The sequence below is a fragment of the Nelumbo nucifera genome, chromosome 7 (assembly GCF_055504915.1).
Source record: "Nelumbo nucifera cultivar China Antique chromosome 7, China Antique-T2T, whole genome shotgun sequence".
In the NCBI taxonomy this organism is placed as follows: domain Eukaryota; kingdom Viridiplantae; phylum Streptophyta; class Magnoliopsida; order Proteales; family Nelumbonaceae; genus Nelumbo; species Nelumbo nucifera.
The window spans coordinates 241,266-262,979 of NC_142655.1; the positions used below are offsets into that span (position 1 = coordinate 241,266).

General features: G+C 39.6%; 1 protein-coding gene and 1 pseudogene across 3 annotated transcripts in view; one reads left to right on the forward strand and one right to left on the reverse strand.

Moving 5' to 3' along the window:
• Positions 1-4,425: 4,425 nt before the first annotated feature.
• Positions 4,426-21,714, reverse strand: part of EULS3 (hydroxyproline-rich glycoprotein family protein) — a 29,799-nt gene continuing 12,510 nt past the window's right edge. The window contains exons 3-5 of one of the 3 annotated variants that reach the window (XR_016078496.1): positions 5,359-5,588; positions 5,165-5,222; positions 4,426-4,760 (exon numbers count right to left, since the gene is read on the reverse strand). Coding sequence is in view for 2 of the 3 variants with exons in the window: in XM_088891266.1 (XP_088747392.1) it covers position 5,222; positions 5,359-5,588 (231 nt within the window). In the remaining variant the exon portion in view is untranslated. The remainder of the gene's footprint in view (positions 4,761-5,164; positions 5,223-5,358; positions 5,589-21,714) is intronic. The other 2 variants (XM_088891266.1, XM_010259441.3) reach the window with 2 other exon arrangements.
• On the forward strand, positions 15,911-18,444 carry LOC148790060 (large ribosomal subunit protein uL5-like; annotated as a pseudogene).

Below are 21,714 nucleotides of genomic sequence, written 5' to 3' on the forward strand. Positions count from 1 at the left end.
AATTCACTGAAAATCTCAATGAACCCCTTGAGTCCATCGTATGAACCCTATGGGCCCAACACTTACATTAAGTGGTCCCTGGGCCAAGCCATCTTATAAAAACCCAGGGACTGTGGGCAGGTGCAAGATTAGCCCATCAGGTATTATCCTAAATGGTCTTACACTTAACCTCTCAGCCCTTAATGATCAAGCACTGCCCGACAAGAGAGGACCTCTCCCTCGGCTGCAAGGAACAGTGCTGCACTCTCCTCTCACATGGATCCCGGGAATTAAAACCATTTGCAAACATTTTGAAACCGTACATATATATGTAAATATATTAATTTTGCAAAAACAAAATTCCAACGATTGAAATCAACTGCCGGCAGTTTGGTTTCCATCAGAGAGAGTGCATTCCCGATCATTACCCTTTGTCCGACAAAGTGGCTGATTCTGTCACTATGACCACCCACTCAGATGAATTCTCAAACTGCCCCAACATACCCAGGTTTTGATCCCCACTCAGGATCTCACTGATTGGCATATCAAAGGCAGCCTAATCCAGCACCTAGTGAAGTGTCACAATCGAGTCTAGGGGTCAGGTGTAACTTTCCAGTTTTGCCCATCTATCTCCAAGGTCCAGGGCAAGACTGGAAATCTGGTCCGGTTCAAGGATTCAAGTAATCCCATGCTGTATGTGCCTCGGGTCTTACCCTGATGGCTGAGACAGGCCATCCCAACACTTGGTGGCACACCAGTATCAGCCTTGGCAGGATAAATCTCCCCAGACATATCCAACGGCTGTGAACATTTAAAACTAACATGAGTCTCTACAAATGTCCAGTTTTAGGGTTTTACACAGAATTAAACCAAACAACATGAATCAAACATGCACTTTATTTATTTCCACTAAACAACAAAAGTACATCAAAATGATTGAAGCTAAGGGCATACAAAACTGTCTAACACGCTCCTCACGTTGAGGTCACTTCGACCAATACTGACGAGGTACCACAAGTCGGCAAGTCCTCGAGGAGGAGTGACCTCTCTCAAGGACTTTTCGACATGACTGAGTCCAAGTGGCGACTTGGGAGATGTTCTCGCCGACCTCCTCTAAATGCATCCTGTCACTCTTGGGTCTGTCGAAAGTTAGCTCCCGCACCAAATGTTATGGAGGAAACCGAATAAGGCACAAAGCCTGGTTTACGTGCACCACTACCTCTAAGGACTTCGGACCGGTCAAATACGTCTTCCTAGAGATTTCGGACGCGGTGCATGAAGCCCATGTCAAAGAATGCCTATATAAGGGTCTCACCTCCAACCTCAAAAGGTATGTGCCATTCATCTCTCAAAAACACTAGCTCTCGCTCTTTAGCTCTCCAAAATCTCCAGCTCACTGATTTAATCATTGGAGTGCCCACCCCGGGTAAAGTAGTCCGGGCACTCTGATACTGTCTTTTTGCAAGATGCCCTAGTGAACTATATAGCTCGTCATTATTCAGCTAGGCATCCGAGTCACTTGCCAGTAGGGAGCTGCCAAATTTCACATCATCACTAATATTTTTAAATTAAGGTAATTTGGTTTACAATAAATAAGTAAATAACAATATGTTGATTAATTACAAAAATAAAAAATTTTATATACAAAATTGACTTAATTTACATTTGTAATTTTTAAAACGTTAAATATGTTAATATTTTTTTGGGTAGTTTACAAGATTAAAAAGAATAAATGAAGTTGAGAAAGTTTAGATGATGAGGACCTTGGTTTTTTTTGGTTTCATGGGTCTACACAACATGGGGGTATCCCATCCCCAACCCTAGATTTGATGCCAAGTAGGCATGCAAGTTGGACAGGTTGGGCAGGGTTTGTTGGGCCTAAGCCCAAGCCCAAGGTCAAGCACAATCTTTCCAACCCAAGCCCAACCCACATTGTAATTTGATACATTCGGGTTGGGCTCGGGCCTAGGCCGGATTGGGATTGGTCAATAAACTTGCTTTATAATTATACATGTATGTATGCATTCATACAAGTGTGTAGACATATATGCATGTAAATATGTTTACGAATATATGTATGCGTGAACGTGTATAGCCAGACTTGGGATTGAGTTGGAACAAGGTTGAGCTGGGTTTGGACTACCTAAGGGCTAGGCCTGGGCCCGAACTGAAAAATAAAAAAGCCTAAATTTTTGGGCCCGATTCCAATCCAAAGACATAAAACCCAAGCCCAGCCCGTGTTTAAAACTTCGGGCTGGATCAATTTAGACTTGGATTGAACCCGCCAAGTTGCACCCCTAATCCCAAGTTTCTGTTAGAATGAGTCAGAGATCCCACCAACTGAGCCACTATTAGATGGTCGATCTTACATTGTTTGAAAATATGGGTGCATTTATTGAATGACTGAAATTACTTGAAAACTAGCATATTGCTTGATTGCCAATATATGGCCAAAATTGATCCTTTCCTCTTAAAGAAACCACTTTAGCAACCTATATTTTTGGGTTGATTTAGTGCATCATAGACTATAGTCACTATATTAATTGGAATCTTTGAGTATTGTTCCACATGTTGAGATTAATTCCCTGATTTTAAGATATCACTTTAACATCCCAGATCTTTGGGTTAATTTGGTATATAATTTGAGTGGCTATATATGATGGTGTCAAATAAATAAATAAATATATATATATATATATATATATATATATATATATATATGATTAATTGTCTGAGCTTAAGAGGCTACTATAGTTAGGATCGTAGGTTTATTTACTACATTACTTGACTCACGTTTTTTTTTTCTTCAGGCTCAGTTTGGAAGGAGTATAAATACAAATATGTAGAGTGGAAGACCTTATATTTTGTATGTATTTGTACTGTACATATTTGTATTTGTACTCTTTCCAAACTGAGCCTTAAGAAATTTTGGTGCATATTTGAATGACCAAGGTTAATAGGAACTAGTGGTACCAATAGACCGGTTTTGAGTTAGATCCATTCAAATCAAAAGCAATTTAGACAGATTAGGCAGACCAATAAGACATATTGAATTGGACCAGTTCAGAACTGATGGCCCAAAGTATTTATTAGATTAGATTAGATTGGATTGGACTTGGTTCATCTGTAATGAATTTATATTGGATCAGATTGTAGTGGACCAAATCCGGTCCAATTAACACCCCTAAATATTTTTTTTGGTACCCAAAATATTAGGAACCTTGGTGCATTACTCTGATAGCCAAGATTGATTCATTGATATTGTGAGGTCACTTTCGATAGCCTAGAATTTTGGGTTGAATTGGTACGTTATGACCTAGGTTAATTCAATTTTTTTACATAATTTGGACAATTGAGAACGTATTAAACTTGAGAGATCTTTTGGATGGCCTAGATCTCTAGCTATTTTTATTTTTGATACATTATTTATATGGCTTGGATCTTTTTAAAAAAATGGGTGATTTGGTACATCATTTGTCTTGGATCGTTTTAGAAAATCTACAGACGGGCTATTCAGACAAGCTTCAATTTAAACTGTTCTGACCTACAGCGAGGACTTTAACTCAACCAAAACCCAGATTAAAGAAATAAAAAATTAGGTCAAATTACACAATGCCACGTAGGAAATATTTTGAATTCATCACTGGGACCTTAAAGAAAGCCGAATAAAACCGAATCAGGTTAAAAAAAATAGTGTAAAACACAAAGATACATATCCAGCTTGAGACCCTTTCTTACTATAAAAAAGTCCAACTTGATCTGCGTTGCAAGGGTGTTGATTATATGGTCTAGCCCACCAAACTCCATCAAACTAAATCAAAATTGACAATTTCTTCTGATCTGGTCTTACAAAGTTTTGGTTAGAGAATTCCTTGAACCGTAACTTTCTAGTTTGGTCTACTTTTCTAAATTTTAGAAATCAAACAAACCCATAAACTGTATTAAACCAAATTATTATATTTATTAATGTATATAATACAATTCATATTTTAAACATACATATGTACGAATATGTTCATTTAAAGTTTGTTTCCATTTTTAACTCATAATTTTATGTCCAAGGAGATGTTTATGTTTGAGAAAGTGTGAATAAGTGGCACTTGTTAATATTTAAATTATATTTATTATTTATATAAGTATACATATTATTTAGACTTTATAATTGAAGTCAACATCTCCCGTACTTGTGTCTTGTTAATTACAGAGAAATGTTCCCAATACACAATGGGATGTGCAGGTGCCTGTGAGGAGCAAATCCAGATTCTTCTAATGCTCAATAAAATGACCCAAAGTATATTAAAAACCATACCGAATTGTTCTATAATAATAATTTGGTCTGATTTGGTTTCTATACTAAAAATGGTTTGATTTAGTCACCGAAATTTAGTGGTTTGACTTAAGATCTCCAAGCTAAAGCTGAACCAAACGGGACTATGAACACCCTCATTTGCAAATAAATAATCTTTTTCTTAATAGTATTGCAAGTATAATTTTCAACGAGGCTGGCATATTCATACCCGAAATGAGCAGCTTATAACATAATAAGTAGCCCGAACAATTTATAGGAAACAATTTATCAAAAAACCGCATTGCAATTCCCAAAACCATATATTCATTAACAATGAGACACACACATTAGGAAAAGACCAAGGTCCCACAAGCATTGCAAACTCCATCCACACTCTAGTTTAGGTACATAAACTCAGAAGTTTCACGTAGGAATATCTTTTCCTCCCAAGACAACCTTCTATATACAGGGAAGGCTACCAAACAAGTGAATCCTGCAACCAGTTGTAAAACAGCCAGAAATAAACAAAATAAAGTCAGGTATTATGAACAGTTTGATACTGCGCATCATAATATGAACGAAATAGAAAGACACGATTTTTCATGGGCCATAGGGAAATTGTAACTTCAGACCAATGAGAGTAGGAACTTTTCTTTGGCCCAGTTCATTTTTGGGATTTTGAAGAGGGGAAAATTGGTCAATAGGATTGTGGTTGCTATTAACCAACTTACCCATGTTCTTATTTCAGAAACATGAGACTCATGGCAAAATTGATTTTCCCATGTATTTACCCCAGTAAGTGATACCCTTTTCAGACTTGGTAAATTGAGTTTCCCAAGTAGAGGGTAAATGAGAAAAAATAAAATGGTAAAAAATGCGTCCACAAGATACATTTACCTGGATTAATTAAACAAAAAAGAACATGGGTAATTGCACTTACTTAGGAAAGTAGGTTCTTGAAAAACAAACAAGGCCTTAGACATCATTTTAACAGAATACCAATGGGCAGCCAAGAGGCTCCCGCCAATACAGGATCTAAGGAGGGCCAGATATACAGTAGACCATTTTAAAACGAGATATTTAAGGACTTACAGTAGGGAGCAATCTTCCATCGTTGGTTATCTCCTTTCTTCCACTCCCAAAGCACGGCAATAGTACCATCATGAACTCCTCCATGGTTCTTATCTCCATGAAATGCATCCAAATTCAAGCGAATGTTATTTACCATTCTTATGCACCTGAAACCATCACCCAAGTCTTTGCTCTCTGTCCACAGGATTGACTGATCGAGAACATCTGGATTGTAAGGTACTAGCTGAACCTGGAAGAGTTTTTATACACAAGGCATTAAATTTAATTAGTATTGAAATAAGATAGATGAGGAACTAGGTCCACTTCTGTTTTAAGAATATTTTTACCACAAGAAATTAAATTTAATTAGTATTGACTGAGCTCAGCTCCCCACCCTCCAAGAAGGTGCCATGTGTTCACTTCCTGACCTGACAAACTATTGTTCATGCAGGAGGAGAAATTCTTGATAATTTGAATTGGAGAAATGAAAATGGTTGATCTAGAAAATTCCGATTTAGGACAGGAGGAGAAATTCTTGCTAGGATAAATATGATGGACAAAGAAGGGAAACTAAGGAGCTAAATTAGGGGGGGGGGGGGGGTTAAGATCTGAGATAAAGAAGAAAATGAGAAGAAAGATAGCACCCTTTTTATGATAAATAAGAAAGATGGCACCTTTTGGGATAAAGAGATAGTGAGAAAAAAAGAATATCGCAGTATTATTAGCAGGTGGCTTCATCATTAAATCAATTCTTAGACTTCAATTACAGTGGCTATATTTATCGAATCAGAATAAGGCCTTGGATCTCCCTTTACCTGAGGCAAACTCTAGGGAATCCATCTTGGGCTGAGTTGAGCATTCCATTGGGGGTGGGCCAGATCAGATGTTACAAGCACATGCAAAATTTTAACTTAAAATCGTTTTTGTTCCCATTGGGAGGGGATTATTTTTAAGGGTAAAAGACTTGAAGCATACGCTGAGGTTCTCCTAATTGACTTGGACATACCCTGAGGTTTATAAATAGATTTAAATATACCTTCCTGACATTATGATAGGTGAATTTAACAAGATGATGCTTTTGCCCTTTGTTAAACAGTGTCATCTTCTTCCCTATACCCCACCCCCTGCAAAACCCTACCGCCGCCCCTACGAGAGAGCTTTGGTTACCACATTAGTACAGTGTGAGAGAGAGAGATCTGAAACGCAGGTCCCAGGGCTTAAAGTCTCTCTCTGGTCCTGCCTCTTTTTTCTTCATACAGGATGCTTGCAGCTTCTAGCTGCTGATATTATGACTGAGAGTTGTTTGAGACAGTTAAGCTTTCTCCTAGAAACCAAGCCCTTTGGTATCTAGCTCCACCGCTGAAACTATGACTAAGATCCAAAACGCAGGTCCCAGGGCTCAATGTCTCTCTCTGGTTCTGCCTCTTTTCATCATGCAGGACGCTTGCAGCTTCTAGCTGCTGATATTATGACTTAGAGTTGTTTGATACAGCTAAGCTATTCTCCTAGAAACCAAGCCCTTCAGTATCCAAACCCCACTGCTCATTTACGTTAGTACACACACACATAAACAGATCTGAAACACAGGTCCCAGGGTTCAACATCTCTCTCTGGTTCTACCTTTTTTCTTCCTGCAGAACACTTGCAGCTTCTAGCTGCTGATATTATGATTGAGAGTTAGTTCAGACAGCCAAGCTATTCTCCTAGAAACCAAGCCCTTTGGTATCCAACTCCACTGCTTATCCACATTAGTACAGTAAGAGAGAGAGAGAGGGAGAGAGATCTGAATCGTGGGTCTCAGAGCTCACCGTCTCTCTCTGGTTCTGCCTTTTTTTTTTCTTCCTGCAGGATGCTTGCAGCTTCTAGCTGCTGATATCATGACTAAGAGTTGTTTGAGACAGCTAAGCTATTCTCCTAAACCATCTAGTATCCATCTCCACTGTTCATTCAAAACATCATTGAAGTTCAAGTTGACACAGGTACCAAGTGTTAATAGGTAAAATACGTTTTCTTACATTACACTTTACCTGTTTTCTTTTTATTTCCAACATTCTATTTCCTCTACTCATGATTTCAGTTATTTCTAGGATGTTTTGTTTTTGAGTTCCATAGTCTACATTGGAGCTGGGTAATGTGTTTTTTTTTGTCTTTTTTTTTTTCTTTTTCATTCAAAATAGAGAACTGCAGCACTTAATTCTGCCCTTTGTTAATCACCATTATTAACACATTGTTAGAAAAGTCAGCAATTCACTCCTCTTCTCCATTGTTTTCCTTTTCCATTCTTTTTTCTTCTCTTTCTTCTACAGTTCACTACACACCAATTGAATTGGCGTTGTCAAAATCTTAAAGTATACAATACGATTTACAATTTGAATCATGAATCCCAAGGGTTTCAATTTGAATCCTATGTCTGAATCCTTTTCTACAAAAATATAAAGATTTTTGTTTGAATACTATGATTTGATTCACAAATCTTATGATTTCTATGATTCACTACCATTCAAATTAATTCAATTAAGAATTAGTTCATTACTTTAATATTTGCTTGTTTATATTTAGTTTTTCCAAGGGAGACTTTTTTTAAGTCCTTACTAGAAAATGATTTATTTATTTATGTTATTTATGTAGGTTAAAGAGCTATTGTATGTGGATTTGTTTGACTTTCAAGTCAAACTTGATTATATAATCTTAAGCTTCTATTGTATAAGTGGTGAATTCTATTGTTTTAGGTACATATATGGTATATATAAATTAAAAATAGAGCAAAGTCACTTTCCGATATATATTTGGCCTCTTAATATATCTATATATTTAATTTTTGACAAGTTTGTAAACAATAGAAATAATCTTACATTTTACGATACAATTCACGATTCAATTCGATTCAACTTTCTCTATGATTTACAATACAATCACAGTTTTCAAAACATTTTAAAATTGCACCAGTCCAACTACTCTCCTGTGTTACTCATCCTCGTGCCTCCTTACCACCTCAGTTAGCAACTAACCCCCTTCAACCAACAATTCGAACTGTTTCCTGCAAACTGACTTAGCATCTCCAACATAATCTAGTTGGTATGAAGCTTCTGAAGGAACGCAGAAATTTTTCGCCTCTTATGTTTGCAATCCCAGTTGAAGTTTATATAAAACGACAATACTAATCTGGCTGATTCATCACCGTCATGTTAACCTCATTTCACCTCTGTTCCATCCAATAAGTAGTGCCTTTTCATGCTTTTAGTAGCATATTCTCATCAATCAAAGCCATTTTTTATTCCCTACAGACCCATTATCTTTTTCTTGATAGAAAAACAATGTTAAAGAAGGACAATATGGGGTGTTAAAAATTTTAAATGGGTCACATGTTAACAGTTTTAATGTTTTATTGGAGGGTATGTTTAAGTCCAGTGAGGTCACCCTACAAGGTACATTTAAGTCCATTAAAAAAACTCAGGGTATGTTTAAGTCTTTTACCCTATGGCAATTCTGTTTTTTGAGTAAAGGGTTTCACTATATATCCCTTTCTATCATGTATGGATAGTGATTCCTTGTACATGCTTTTTGAGGATGCCACTCCCTCTTATTAATACAGAAATCATACTAATCAAAAAAAGGACTCTTCTGAAATTCTGAATGCATAATTAATCTACTAAAACTGAAAAGAAAAAAAAAACAAAAGCTACAAATAATGACATGATTGCATCTTTAACTTTTCAAATTTCTAAAGCATCTCTAATAAGACTCTTGAAATTAATTTTATGTTTCAAATTAAAATTATTCTCAAGATACTGATGAGATGAATTAGGAGATAACTAAAAGAAACATAATTTTGTGTGAACACTGCAATAGAACAAAAGAGACGATAACTTTCTTCCATACCAACTAAACAACATACTAGTTGTAAGCCAGTAGGTGAGAAACAGTCTGTAAGCCCTAAAAGTTGGGGTTCTAGATGCGGAGGGTCTCTGTGTGGGCAAGGACCTTAGGGTGGAGGAGGAAAAGAGGAAGGGCGGAAGAGAGGAATCAAGGGCAATAATCTGTTCAAAAGGTTATGTCCTAGCAGAAGACCAAATCCTGTATTTATAGCAAAAAGCTGGCCATGCAAACATGCATAGCTTTAGGGATATTCCTCGACTATTCCCAATTAGCTAGAACAGCAGATCCTAGGTTGCTTCGGTGAGGACATGCATGGAGTGGAGGACCAGGTATTGGCCTGTGACAGTCTTCCTTAACACCACTCTCCCACTCTTGCCACGTGGTACAATCCTGGGGTCAGGGTTTTCCTTGACACCACTCTTCCGCTCTCAAAACGATCTTGACAAAGCCAAGAGAGAGGCAAAGCTGAGGAAGAGGTGGACAAGCAAAGTTGAGGGCCATCAAGTCCAAGGTTTCAGGCTTCGCAAGTTCCATGACAGCAAGGTTGGGTATGGGCGATCTCAGATGGTGGGCGAATGCATTCTTGTTTCTAGGATCGGCTTCATTTGCAAGTCCTAGGATCCTGATCTGTGAGTCTCTATGCGTGTGAGCTTGGGATTCATGGTGCTCATCAAGACACCGCAACAATGTATATATTCGTTATCTTACATTAGCCCCCTACTCAATGACAGAGACTTCTGTTGGTTGAGCAGAAATTAGGTTAGGTGTTTAGTTCAAGGTTCTTGGCTAAGTTACGTTAAGTGATTGGTCTGAGGCTCTCAACTATTAGCTCCAAAAAATCTGAAGAATTTTTTTGGGGGGATTATCCCTTGAAATTCTGAAGGATTTTTCAGAAAGAATTAGCCCCTAAAAATTTCTGAAGGATTTTCAAAAAGGATTAGCCCCAAAATTCTGAAGTATTTTCAGAAATGATTAGCCCCTAGGGAATGACCTGTTGGTGGGGCTTGGGCTTGTGAAGCTGTTCGGAGATGTGTGCATGAGATGTAGGGGTTGATTTTTGTGACATTAGGGGATGTGGGACCAAGTCGTAGTGCTGGGGATGGGGGTGAGAGGCTGCGAGGTCAGGTTATGAAGGCGGGGGTAACTTGACCTATGAGCAATGTTCAGAGAACCGGACCGGGCATAGAACCAGAAAAGGGAGGGTTCACGGGTCATAAGTTCAATTGGGGTCAAACCAGAGGTCAAACAAAGATGACACGGCATATATGAGTGTGTGTGTGTGTGTGTATTACGGGTCACAGAAATACTATATATAATATATTTTACAACCTTTAATATACTTAAATATGGTGGACAGATGGCAAGTTCCTTAATTTTTAAAGGAAATGACTATGGTTCAAGTATCTTAAATTTACACTTTCTTTAAAATATGTGCATAATAAAGTAATATGTACAATAAAGAGTCATTAATATTTTATAAAGCAGTGTTTCATGGACAATACATGGATATGGGAGTCAGAATCTGATACATGTCCAAGAGTGACTCAACTCTTGGACCTCAAAGGTTCGTGGAAGCTGCAAGATGAAGGAAAGCTTTGAAGATTGAAGCAACAGATTTCATATTTGAAGAGATAAGGATCAAAGGTTGCAGAGTTTGAAGATCAGGAAGGCAAAGAAAGCTACGGTACTGCCGGAAGGTGCTGAAGTGATTGAATGGATGCAGAAGTTTGTATTGGGAGCAAGCTCTAAAGGTAAACAAGTGAATTTTATGGATTTTAACTTAGATGGAAGGAAGAGATACAAGTTGGAGTGCAAAAAGAATGCAAAAAGTTGCTACATAACTCTACAGGAATTTTTTGGAGGAAAAAAGCAGTTAGCTTGCTTCCCAGAAGGTAAAAGAGGTCAAGGATGGAGGGTAGTGGCTGAGCTACTGAGTGATTGCACAATAGCTGAAAACAAAACAAACAAGAGATGTAGGAAAGGAAAAGGAAGTGGGTAAATGAAATAGAGAGGAAGAATCCAATGAAAAGAAATTGGTAATTGCAGAAAAAGGAAGAAGAAACTGTAAATTGATAGCAACAGGAGGAAAGAAAGAACGGAAGAAGAAATTTGTGGTGGAAACATCAAGCCCACCAAAAAATTGAGGGGGATTGCACAGGTGATACCCAAAGAACTGAAACTGACAAAACCAATTGTGATTACACCTTATGAAACTTTAAGTCTCTGATTGATCTGGCTGAAGTTGAAATAGAGATCTTGGCTTTAAATCTTCGTTCAGAGGCTGGTGCTTTTACAGTCTTGAAATGGTGTCCTCTTTCTAATACCAAAAGTTTTGAGATTGAGGATAATGTTACAGTCTGGCTGCTTGGGTTGCCATTCAATCTTTGGAAGGAGTTGTTACAGTCAATAGCTATAATCTGCGATGCCAGACTAGATGGAGTCTTTGTTTATGATCTTCATTCAGTTGCATTGAATCTAAGTGGAGTTAAACCCAGTGACATTTCAAGAAAGATAGAGGTAGTATCAGATGGTTTATCATACCCTGTTTGGTTGGCTACTTCTATTGAAGCTCAGCTGTGGAAGGAGGGATGAAAGGAGGAAGATAAAGAGACAGAACAGGCCTGGTTACATGGGTTTTAAGGCAGAAATATTACTATAAAAAAGGCTAAATCAACTGAGGAAACCAAGAAAGAAGAGAGAAAAGAGATTAACCTCAACACCTGGGGAAAGATTTCAGGGCAGAGTAGGCAGAGGGGCTGGCAGAATGTTCAGGCAGAGACAGGAGAGTTAAATGAAGACAGGAATGTGCAAGAGGTTCAAAATTCAAAAGGAAATGAGCAAGGGTCGGTTAGATTTCAAGGTTCAAACCAGACACTTGAGTAGGTTCAGTCTGGTCCAGCAAACTGAGGTCCATCACGTGACAACTTAATTGATCATGCGATCATTAAAAAGTTTGGGGGATTGGGCCCAGGCCCAAATCAAACTAGCAGGCCTTTAGATAAGTCTGGGCCAGCGATGTTAAAAGGGGTGGACCCAAGTTCTAAAAATCCACGCGCCTCTTTAAAAGAGCATGTGACCAAGGAAGGGCGGAGATGATGGATGCAAAAACTGGTCTATCATTGTCCCCTTTGAAAAAGACCAGTCCGTCACCGATCGCTGGTAAATGTTTCAGCCACAACAGAGCGGTGAAACCAAACTGGGTTTGGGTTCCAAGCAAAGGAAAAAAGGCCTATTCCCTGGAACAACGCAACCCAAGGTTTAAGAAACACCCACTGGCACTTGGCAGTGGAGGCAAGGTGTTCCAACGTTCCAGAGGGCGAATCAGAATGAAAAGGACCCTATTGAGCGCTGCGCAACGGAGGAAGAAAGTAGCTCGGACTCAGACTTTGAATATACCTCAAGCATCGAAAGTGTAGAACTTTCCAAATCTAAACCACCTAGTGAGGATGAAAGCTTCCACACCGACGTGGGACTGAGAAATCGCCCAGAAGAAGCCCTTTCAAATTTTTTCTCTACCTGAGGAAGTGGAGAACAAGGCAGTTTTTACAGAGGAGAGACAAGGGACACCGGATCCCAATTTTGCTCCAAGTTCCTGACAATGATAGAGGATTAGAGGGACAGGATGCATCTTTGTCACTGATCATAGAGTCATCAGTCAGGGGACAACTCTTGAAGGCAGATTCTGATTCCATGGATAATACGGTTTTGGTAGAACCCAGTGGGAACCCACAGTTACTTCACATGGAAGGATTGACCTTGGCTCCGCCCCTTCTAGTTGGCTTTTCAGCGTCATCGCCCAGTTCCCCTAACCTTTCAGGTAATTTTGTCAATTCGTTTTTTGGTACTGATGTGGGTTTTGTGCTTAGTACAGGTACCCTAGCAACTCAACTTGAAGGAGTGGCCATGGATGGAGAGAATCCAAATGGTGACAGGGAGGGTAAAGGACAAGAGGAAGAGTTGTGGAAAAGGAAAATCCAGGAAGAGGGGTTAGAAAAGATCTGGGATCAGATTTGTGTGTATTTGGAGGAGTACAAGAAAAAAGAGGACTTGGTAGAAAAGGCTGAACATCAAGAAAGTTTAGTAAAGTCTGGGATGAAGGGCTGCAAAAAGGATGGAGGTGAATCCAGGAAGAGGGGTTAGAAAAGATCTGGGATCAGATTTGTGTGTATTTGGAGGAGCACAAGAAAAAAGAGGACTCGGTAGAAAAGGCTGAACATCAAAAAAGTTTAGTAAAGTCTGGGATGAAGGGCTGCAAAAAGGATGGAGACGAATCAACCTCAGAAAAGTTGCGGAATGAGGAATTAGAGAAGATTTGGAGGCAGATTTGTGCTCTCCTCGAGAAGTATAGGCATATAGAGGAATCCATGCAGGAAAATCTAGGAAATTTGGAGAGGCCAAACACAACAAAAGTTGTCTCAGGCAAATTCAGAACTATTAACAACCGAAGGAAGAAGAAAAGATCAGAGGTGGAGAGGTTGATCTCAGGCATAGAAGGTGATCTGGAATTTAGTGGAAGAGGGGAGAGAAGGAAAGCCTCCAAGTAGGGGCCTGGGATGCCAAAACTTTAGTCTCTATGAAGATTGTCAACTGGAATGTGAGGGGGCTGGGGAGTTCTAGGAAAAGAAGGCTAATTAAGGACCTTCTTAGAAGGGAAAGGCCGGATATTGTGATGTTACAGGAGACCAAATTAGCTGAAATTGATAGAAGATGGACAAGAAGTATTTGGAAATCTAGAGGACTAAGTTGGGTTTCTGCACCTTTCTTGAGGGGCTTTGGGGGGCATTGCCACCTTCTATGGAGGTAATGGAGGAGCTAATAAGTAATTTCTCAGTGTCGTTAAAGTTTAGGGTGGTGGAGAATGGATTCACTCGGGCACTAACTAATGAGTATGGACCAAGCAATTATAGAGATAGGAATGAATTTTGGGAAGAACTATATGGGACTCAAGGGCTATCATATGGGATGGTCTGTGGTGTTTTTTTTTTTTTTTTTTTTTGGGGGGGGGGGATTTCAATGTAATTCATTTTACAAATGAATCAATGATTTCATCAATAGCCATGAGTTGAAGGAACTCCCTCTATTGCAAGCTCTCTATACTTGGTCCAACTTCCAGGAAATACCAACCTATTCCAAGCTAGATAGGTTCCTATTCAATGAAAAGCTGGGAAAACAATTGGGCAGATTTGATAACTAGAGCTCTACCGAGAATCACTTTTGAGCATTATCCCATTGGCTTAGGACAGGAGCCTTTTTAGGCAAGGACCCCGATCCTTTAGGTTTGAAAACATGTGGCTGACTCACTCAGACTTTGTGAAGAAGGTTGAGGAATGGTGGAGGGTAGAATTAAGGGGGGTAAAGTGGAAAGGGGTAAGATTTCACAAAAACTTGAAAAGATTGAGATCACATTTTAAGGAATGGAACAGGGACCAATTTGGGAGAATAGAATAATTGAAATCTTCTTTGATGACCCAAATAGAGGAATTGGATGCGAAGGAATTCCAAATAATCATAAACTCTCAAGAAAGAGATGGGAAAACCAATTTTTTCATGAACCAGCCAATGGAAGGAGAAGGAAAAACCTGGCATCCAAATTGGAAGTGGATGGGCTAGTCTTTGATTCCCAAGAGGGGATAGCCAACTGCTTTGTTGAGTACTTCAAATCCATTCTAAGGAGGTCCCTAAGAACTAGAGTGGAATTGGAAGGTGTGACTTGGCAAAGACTTCTGAAAGAGAGTAAAGGCTGGTTGGAGAGGAACTTTGAGGAGAAGGAAATTAGGCAAGCTGCTTTCTCTATGGACAAATCTAAAGCACCAGGGCCGGATGGGTTTACTATGGCCTTCTTTCAAGATTGTTGGAATATAGTCAAAGAAGACTTGCTTAAGGTTTTCAAATAATTTGAGGATAATTCAATGATAAGTCGCGGAGTCAATGCTACCTTTCTAGCCTTGATTCCCAAGAAAAAAGAGGCTAAGCATCCAAAGAATTTCAGACCTATTTGTTTGGTGACTAGTGTGTAGAGGATTTTGGCTAAGGTCTTATCTTTGAGGATTAAAAAGGTGCTTCCTTGCCTTATCAGTCAAGCACAAGGTGTCTTTGTTCAGGGGAGACAAATAGTTAATCAGATTCTAATAGCAAGTGAATCTATGGAGGAGATGAGATCAAGTAATCAAAGCTTCGTTTGTAAACTAGATCTTGAAAAGGCCTATGATCTAATGCATTGAGGTTTTTTGTTACTCGTGCTAAGTGTGGGCTCGGGGATAGATGGTGCAAATGGATAAATGGTTGTTAATGACTTTTTCCCAGCTATTAGGGGCCTAAGACAAGATGATTCCCTATCACCTTTCTTATTCACTCTTGTTGCTAATGCTTTTAACAACTCTTAGCAGAAGCGGATAGGGTTGGGTCATTAAGAATCTTTTCCATATCATATCGGATGAGATGGACCAATCAACATTGGACTTCCTGTTTCGGTGAATACGGTTGTCGTAGGTAACCGGTTTAAAAAAAAACAATTAAAATGTCATAAAAAAAATCATTTAAAAATAAGAAAGACGTTAGCGTATTCGCCGTTAAACGTCACCGTCCCCCTACTCACCTGAGAGCTAATTAGGTGTAAGTTTGAATATGGCGAGGGTTTCTTCTATCCCACCGCTTCCCTCCATAAACGATCAACCTACTCGGTTGCCTCTGTAACCTCGACTGTGGAGAGAAATGGCTTCAAAGAAGAAGCTCTCGAACCCAATACGAGAGATCAGAGTTCAAAAATTAGTCTTCAACATCTCCGTCGGTGAAAGTGGAGATCGTCTCATCAGAGCCGCGAAGGTGTTGGAGCAACTGAGTGGGCAGACCCCCGTTTTCTCAAAGGCTAGGTACACCGTTTGGTCTTTTGGTATAAGACGTAATGAGAAGATTGTTAGACAGTTGTATGCCCTTAGCTTCAATCAGAATTATGTACATTATGAATTTATTGTAAATGAATAAAGTACACATTTGATTCATGTTCCTGTGGTGTGTTTCTGTGTAATACCCTTAAACTGGACACTTAATGAGACTTGTGTTAGTTTAGAATGTTCACAGCCATTGGGTAAGTCTGGGGAGATTTATCCTGCCAAGGTTGACACTGGTGTATGGCCAACTGTTGGGGTGGCTTGTCTCATCTACCAGGGTGAGACCCGAAGCACATGCAGTGTAGGATTAATAGAACCTTTGAACCGGATCAGATTTCCAGTATTGCCTTGGACCTTGGGGATAGATGGGCAAAATTGGAAAGTTACACCTAACCCCTAGACTCGATTATGATACTACACTAGATGTCGGATTGGACTGTCTTTGATGTACCAATCAGTGAGATCCTTAGTGGGGGTCAAAACCTGGGTATGTTGGGACAGTCCGAGAATTCATCTGAGCGGGTGATCATAGTGACAGGATCAGCCCCTTTGTCGGACAAAGGTAATGATCGGGGATGCACTCTCTCTGATGGAAACCAAGACTGCCGGGAGCCGATTTCAATTGTTGAGATTTTGTTTTGCAAAATATATTTATATAAAGATATATATATATATATATGTTATGGTTCCGAAATGATTTGCAAAAGGTTTTAATTCCCGGGATCCATGTAAGCAGAGAGTGCAACACTGCTCCTTGCAGTCGAGGGAGAGGTCCTCCCTTGTCGGGCAGTGTTTGATCATTATGGGCTGAGAGGTTAAGTGTAAGACCATTGAGGATAATACCTGATGGGCTAATCTTGCATCTGCCCACAGTCCCTGGGTGTTACAAGGTGGCTTGGTCCAGGGACCACTTAGGGTAAGTGTTAGGCCCTTAGAGCCCATAAGATGGGTTTCAGAGGGTGCACTGTCCATAACAGTGCATTCGGCCAGGCCTTGTAACAAAGGCTGGGCTGAACCCATGTGGCTGATGTGTAGATCAATGTTTGGGTCCCACGCCATACAAGGAAGCCCAACTGGGCAACAGTTTGGAAGGCTAAGTGAGTACATAACCTTAAATGGGCCTTAAGCCCATTTCGAACTGGGCTGATTTGATCAGTCAATTAAAAGGGGCGAATTCTGAGATGGATCAGCTGATAGGATTGGGCCTAGACCCTATCCACTTAGAGAGTCCAAGATCTAAATGAGATTTAGATCTGGAAGCCTCCTAATTAGATTAGGAGATGGCTGATCTGATCTGCAGATAAGATAAGGGTTATCCCTTATCACTTAAAGGGACTTCTAATCCAAATATGATTTGGATTAGCAACTCCTAATGGGATTAGGAGTTGATCCCTTTAAGATTATGAAAGGAGAAAGGGGCGGCAACTGTTAGGGATTGATGTTCAATTCTCTTCAGAGCTGAAAATCACAAGAAGAGAGATTCTGCACCCTGCGAATACTCTCTTGCCGCCTCCTTCCTGCCGCCGCCATTACCTTCAGTTCGATCTCCAGTTCTTGGGAGAAATCAAGATCTGATCTTGATTCCAATCTTTTGGGAAAAGATTGGTTGGAGCTGTACTCACATGCCATCCAATTGATTCTTGCGAAGGGTCAAGTTCTTTTGGAAGAACATTGCTGATTCTGCTCAATCCTGCACTGCGCCATCTTCAGTGGGAGCAGATTTTGGATCCTTCCTTGGGTGTGAACACCTCCATTGGGAGATACTGTTTCTTCGTATCAGGTACATTCTCCCTCCTACTCCTTTTGGTTCAGATCTGGTTTGGTTCATGGTTCAAGATTGATCCTTGAAAATATGTTTTTTAAAATAGGGAATTCGATTCCCTGCAAAGATGGGAGAAATTTTTTTTTTGAAATTCGCCCAGTCCATTCCGCAAGACTTGGGCGTCCATGGGATGGATATCCCATCCCTTCAGAGATTGCATGCTACGTCACAGTCAGGGGTGAGAAGGCGATGCAACTTCTGGAGAGTGGGTTGAAGGTCAAGGAATACAAGTTGTTTAGGGGAGGAACTTCAGTGATACTGGATGCTTCGATTTCGGTATTCAGGAGCATATCGATTTGTGTATCAAGTATGATCCTTCAACCGGTATTTATGGTATGGACTTTTATGTCATTCTCGAACGATCGGGATATCGCGTTGCTCGCCGTCGTAGATGCAGATCTCGTGTTGGGATCCAACACAGGGTCACAAAGGATGCTATGAAGTGGTTCCAAGTGAAATATGAAGGAGTGGTCCTTAACAAGGCTCAGACAATAGCAACTTCTTAGGGAGATCCCCATTAATCTGGATCCCATTTAAGTTTTGGCAAGGTTTGTAGACCAGGAATATTCGTTCTGTTTTATGTGAGTTTGTAGACCATTATATGACCCAATATGACCAACTTCTTAGGCAAGAAGAAGAAGAAGAAGAAGAAAGAAAGAAGAATATACCTGTGATAGAGAGTGAGGGAGAAGAATATACCTGTGATAGAGAGTGAAGAAGAAGAAGAAGAAGAAGAAGAAGAAGAAGAAGAAGAAAGAAAGAAGAATATACCTATGATAGAGAGTGAGGGAGATGAATAACCTCTTGGATGCTGATTGAAGGCATTGTGGATTTACGATTTCAAGAGGGAGAAATTCGACCAAAAGAGGGAACTGGAAAGAAATAAGAATGGGTAAGGGAGGATTCGGTTAACGGATAGATTAAAGAGTGTTTTAAATTTTAAATAACGTATAAAAAAATAATTACCGATAACTGTTGTATACATGGCAGTAGCAGAGGTTTTAGATATGATATGGTTTTTCATATCATAGTCGAACCCTATAATCTTTTGTGAGGGTTGTGCTTTGATGGAGGTGAGAAATCTGAAGGATTTAATAATTCTCTTTGAGAGGGCCTCAAATTTGAAAATAATTTTGAGAAGAGTTGTGCAATGGGGATAAATCTGAATAGAGGGGAGATAGAGTCTAAAGCAGCCTATTTAGAATGCACTTGGTCTCAATCGCCTTTATCCTACTTAGGACTTCCCCTAGGTGCTGCTAATCCAAAGGAAAGTAGGTTTTGGAACCCTGTGGTGGAAAATTTTGAAAAAAGATTGGCAGCCTAGAAGAGAAACTATATATCCTTGGGGGGTAGAGTAACTTTGATTAAGGCAACACTAGCCAACTTGCCAATCTACTTCTTGTCAGCTTCTAGAATTCCTAAACGGGAGGTTAAGAGGTTGGAAAAATTGATGAGGGTTTTCTTATGGGAGCTTGGGGAAAAGAAAAAAGATCACTTGATTAGGTGAGAAGTGGTAAGTCGAAGAAAAAAAGAAGGGGGGTTAGGGTTAAGGAATGTAGTAAGAACGAAGCTCTTTAGGCTAGTGGCTTTTAGGGGTGAGCATTATTAGGTTAAAACTAAAAAACCGAACCAAAAATTTTGGTTTCGATTTTTTTGGTTTTTTCGGTTTTACAAAATTTCCGTTTCAGCTTTCAAGTTTGGAAATTCAATTAACCGAAAAAACCGAATTAACCAAACTTTATTATCTATATAATATGTACAATATATATTATATTGCATTATATTATATATTGAAATATATAATTTACTATATACATTGTATAATACATATTACATATATAATATCTATAATATATAGTGTTGAAATTTGGTTAACTGAAATAACAAAAAATCAAACCAAAAATTTCAGTTTCGGTTATTTCGTTTTTTCAATATTTCAGTTTTGGTTCATTTTCCATTTCAAATTTTGGTTTATCCAGTTCGGTTTTAACCAAATAAACCGTTTTCTCACCCCTAGTGGCTTTGGAGGTGGCCCCTGGAGAGAGAGAGAGAGAGAGAGAGGTTATGGCATGAAGTGTTAAAAAGCATCCATGGTTATTCTGAATCAGGTTGGGAAGCTGGGGTATCACAAAGGGCTTTGCTCACAACACCCTGGAAGGCAATTTCTAGCGTTCTCCCCAAATTCCTCATGGTTGTAAGGTATGATGCTTGCTTCGGAAACTCAATTCTTTTTTCGGAAGATATTTGGGTGGGCACTCAACCCCTAAAAGCATCCATGGCTGTTCTGAATCAGGTTGGGCTGGGGTATCTCAAAGGGCTTTGCTCACAACACCCTAGAAGGCAATTTCTAGCGTTCTCCCCAAATTCCTCATGTTTGTAGGGTATGTTGCTTGCTTCAGAAAGATAATTGGGTGGGCACTCAACCCCTAAAAGACCATTTCCCTTCCCTCTATTCTATCTCCCTCTTTAAAAGGAAACCTATCTCAAGGTTCCTCCCCCCCCCCCCCGGGTTCTCCCTTTGGCTTTAAATTGGGATTTTGGGTTTTGAATAGGCTTAAGGGATGATGAATTTGCTTGTGTTTCAGAGCTCTTGTTGCATCTACACTCTGTATGTTTGGACCCCCCTAGACCTGATAAAAGGATTTGCTCTCTAACCCCAGTTAGCTCTTTCACTTGTGTTTCTTTCTTTAATTCCCTTTGTTCTACCCCCTTCTCTCTGGTATTCCCTATTAAGAAATCTGGCCAAGGCCAATACCTCCTAAAATAGCTATATTCTGTTAGGAAGCCTTTTATGGTAAGATCAACGTTGTGGAAAACTTGCAAAAGAAGAAACCTTATATGTGCTTGTCCCCAAATCGGTGCTTTATGTGTAAAGTGAAGAGTGATGATTGTCACCATTTGCTAATATCTTGCTCTTTTGCTGCCAATATTTGGAATTGGGTTTTATCATTATTGGGTACAAGTGGAACTTGCCCTTTGAAGTAAAGTTGATGTTTACTCCCTTTGCCTTTCGGAGATTGACAAAGAGAGGGAAGCTAATGTTGAAGTGTATCAGAGCAGCTAGCTTGTGGACTTTATGGGAGGAGAGAAATGCTAGAATTTTTCAAGAAAAAGGAAAGAAACCTTGCTGAAGTAAAGGAGTGTATCCTCAGACTTGTTGGTGGATTACTCCTTTGACAATTTAAGGAGAAATTGGGCAGCAATGGCATCCACAGCCTCCACAAAGAACAGACTACAGGCAGATTGTAAACCCCCACCGGAAGGAATGGTAAAATTGAATTTTGACGGAAGCTGTCAAGGCAATGCAGGGCCCTCGGGCATATAAGGGATTCTGAGAGATAAAGACAGCAACATCCTACCTTTATTTTCAGGACCAGTGGGTGTTGGTTATTCTATAAGGGCAAAGATACTAGTAGTGGTACAAGGCATATAGCTTTCTAGTAAACTTGGAGTGGAAAGCTTGATAGTTGAGGGGGACTCCGAGGTGGTCGTGGGCTGGCTGACAAATCTAGAAATAGCCCTTTGGGGTTGCAAGGATCTTTCAAAGAAAGTTAATTAGTTGGCAAGAAATATGGCAATTAGGTTTCGGTGGGTTAGCAAATCGGCAAATGCAATGGCTGATTCTCTGGCTAAACAAAGGGTATCAAGGGGAGACCTGTTTTGGGCTATATAATTGTAATTCAGTCTAGTATGTGTTTATTTGCATATTGTTAAGTTCCAAGGGGAGGTAACACCTTGTGCCTCCTCTTAGGCTGACTATACACTCTTTCTTTGATTAATAAAATTGCACT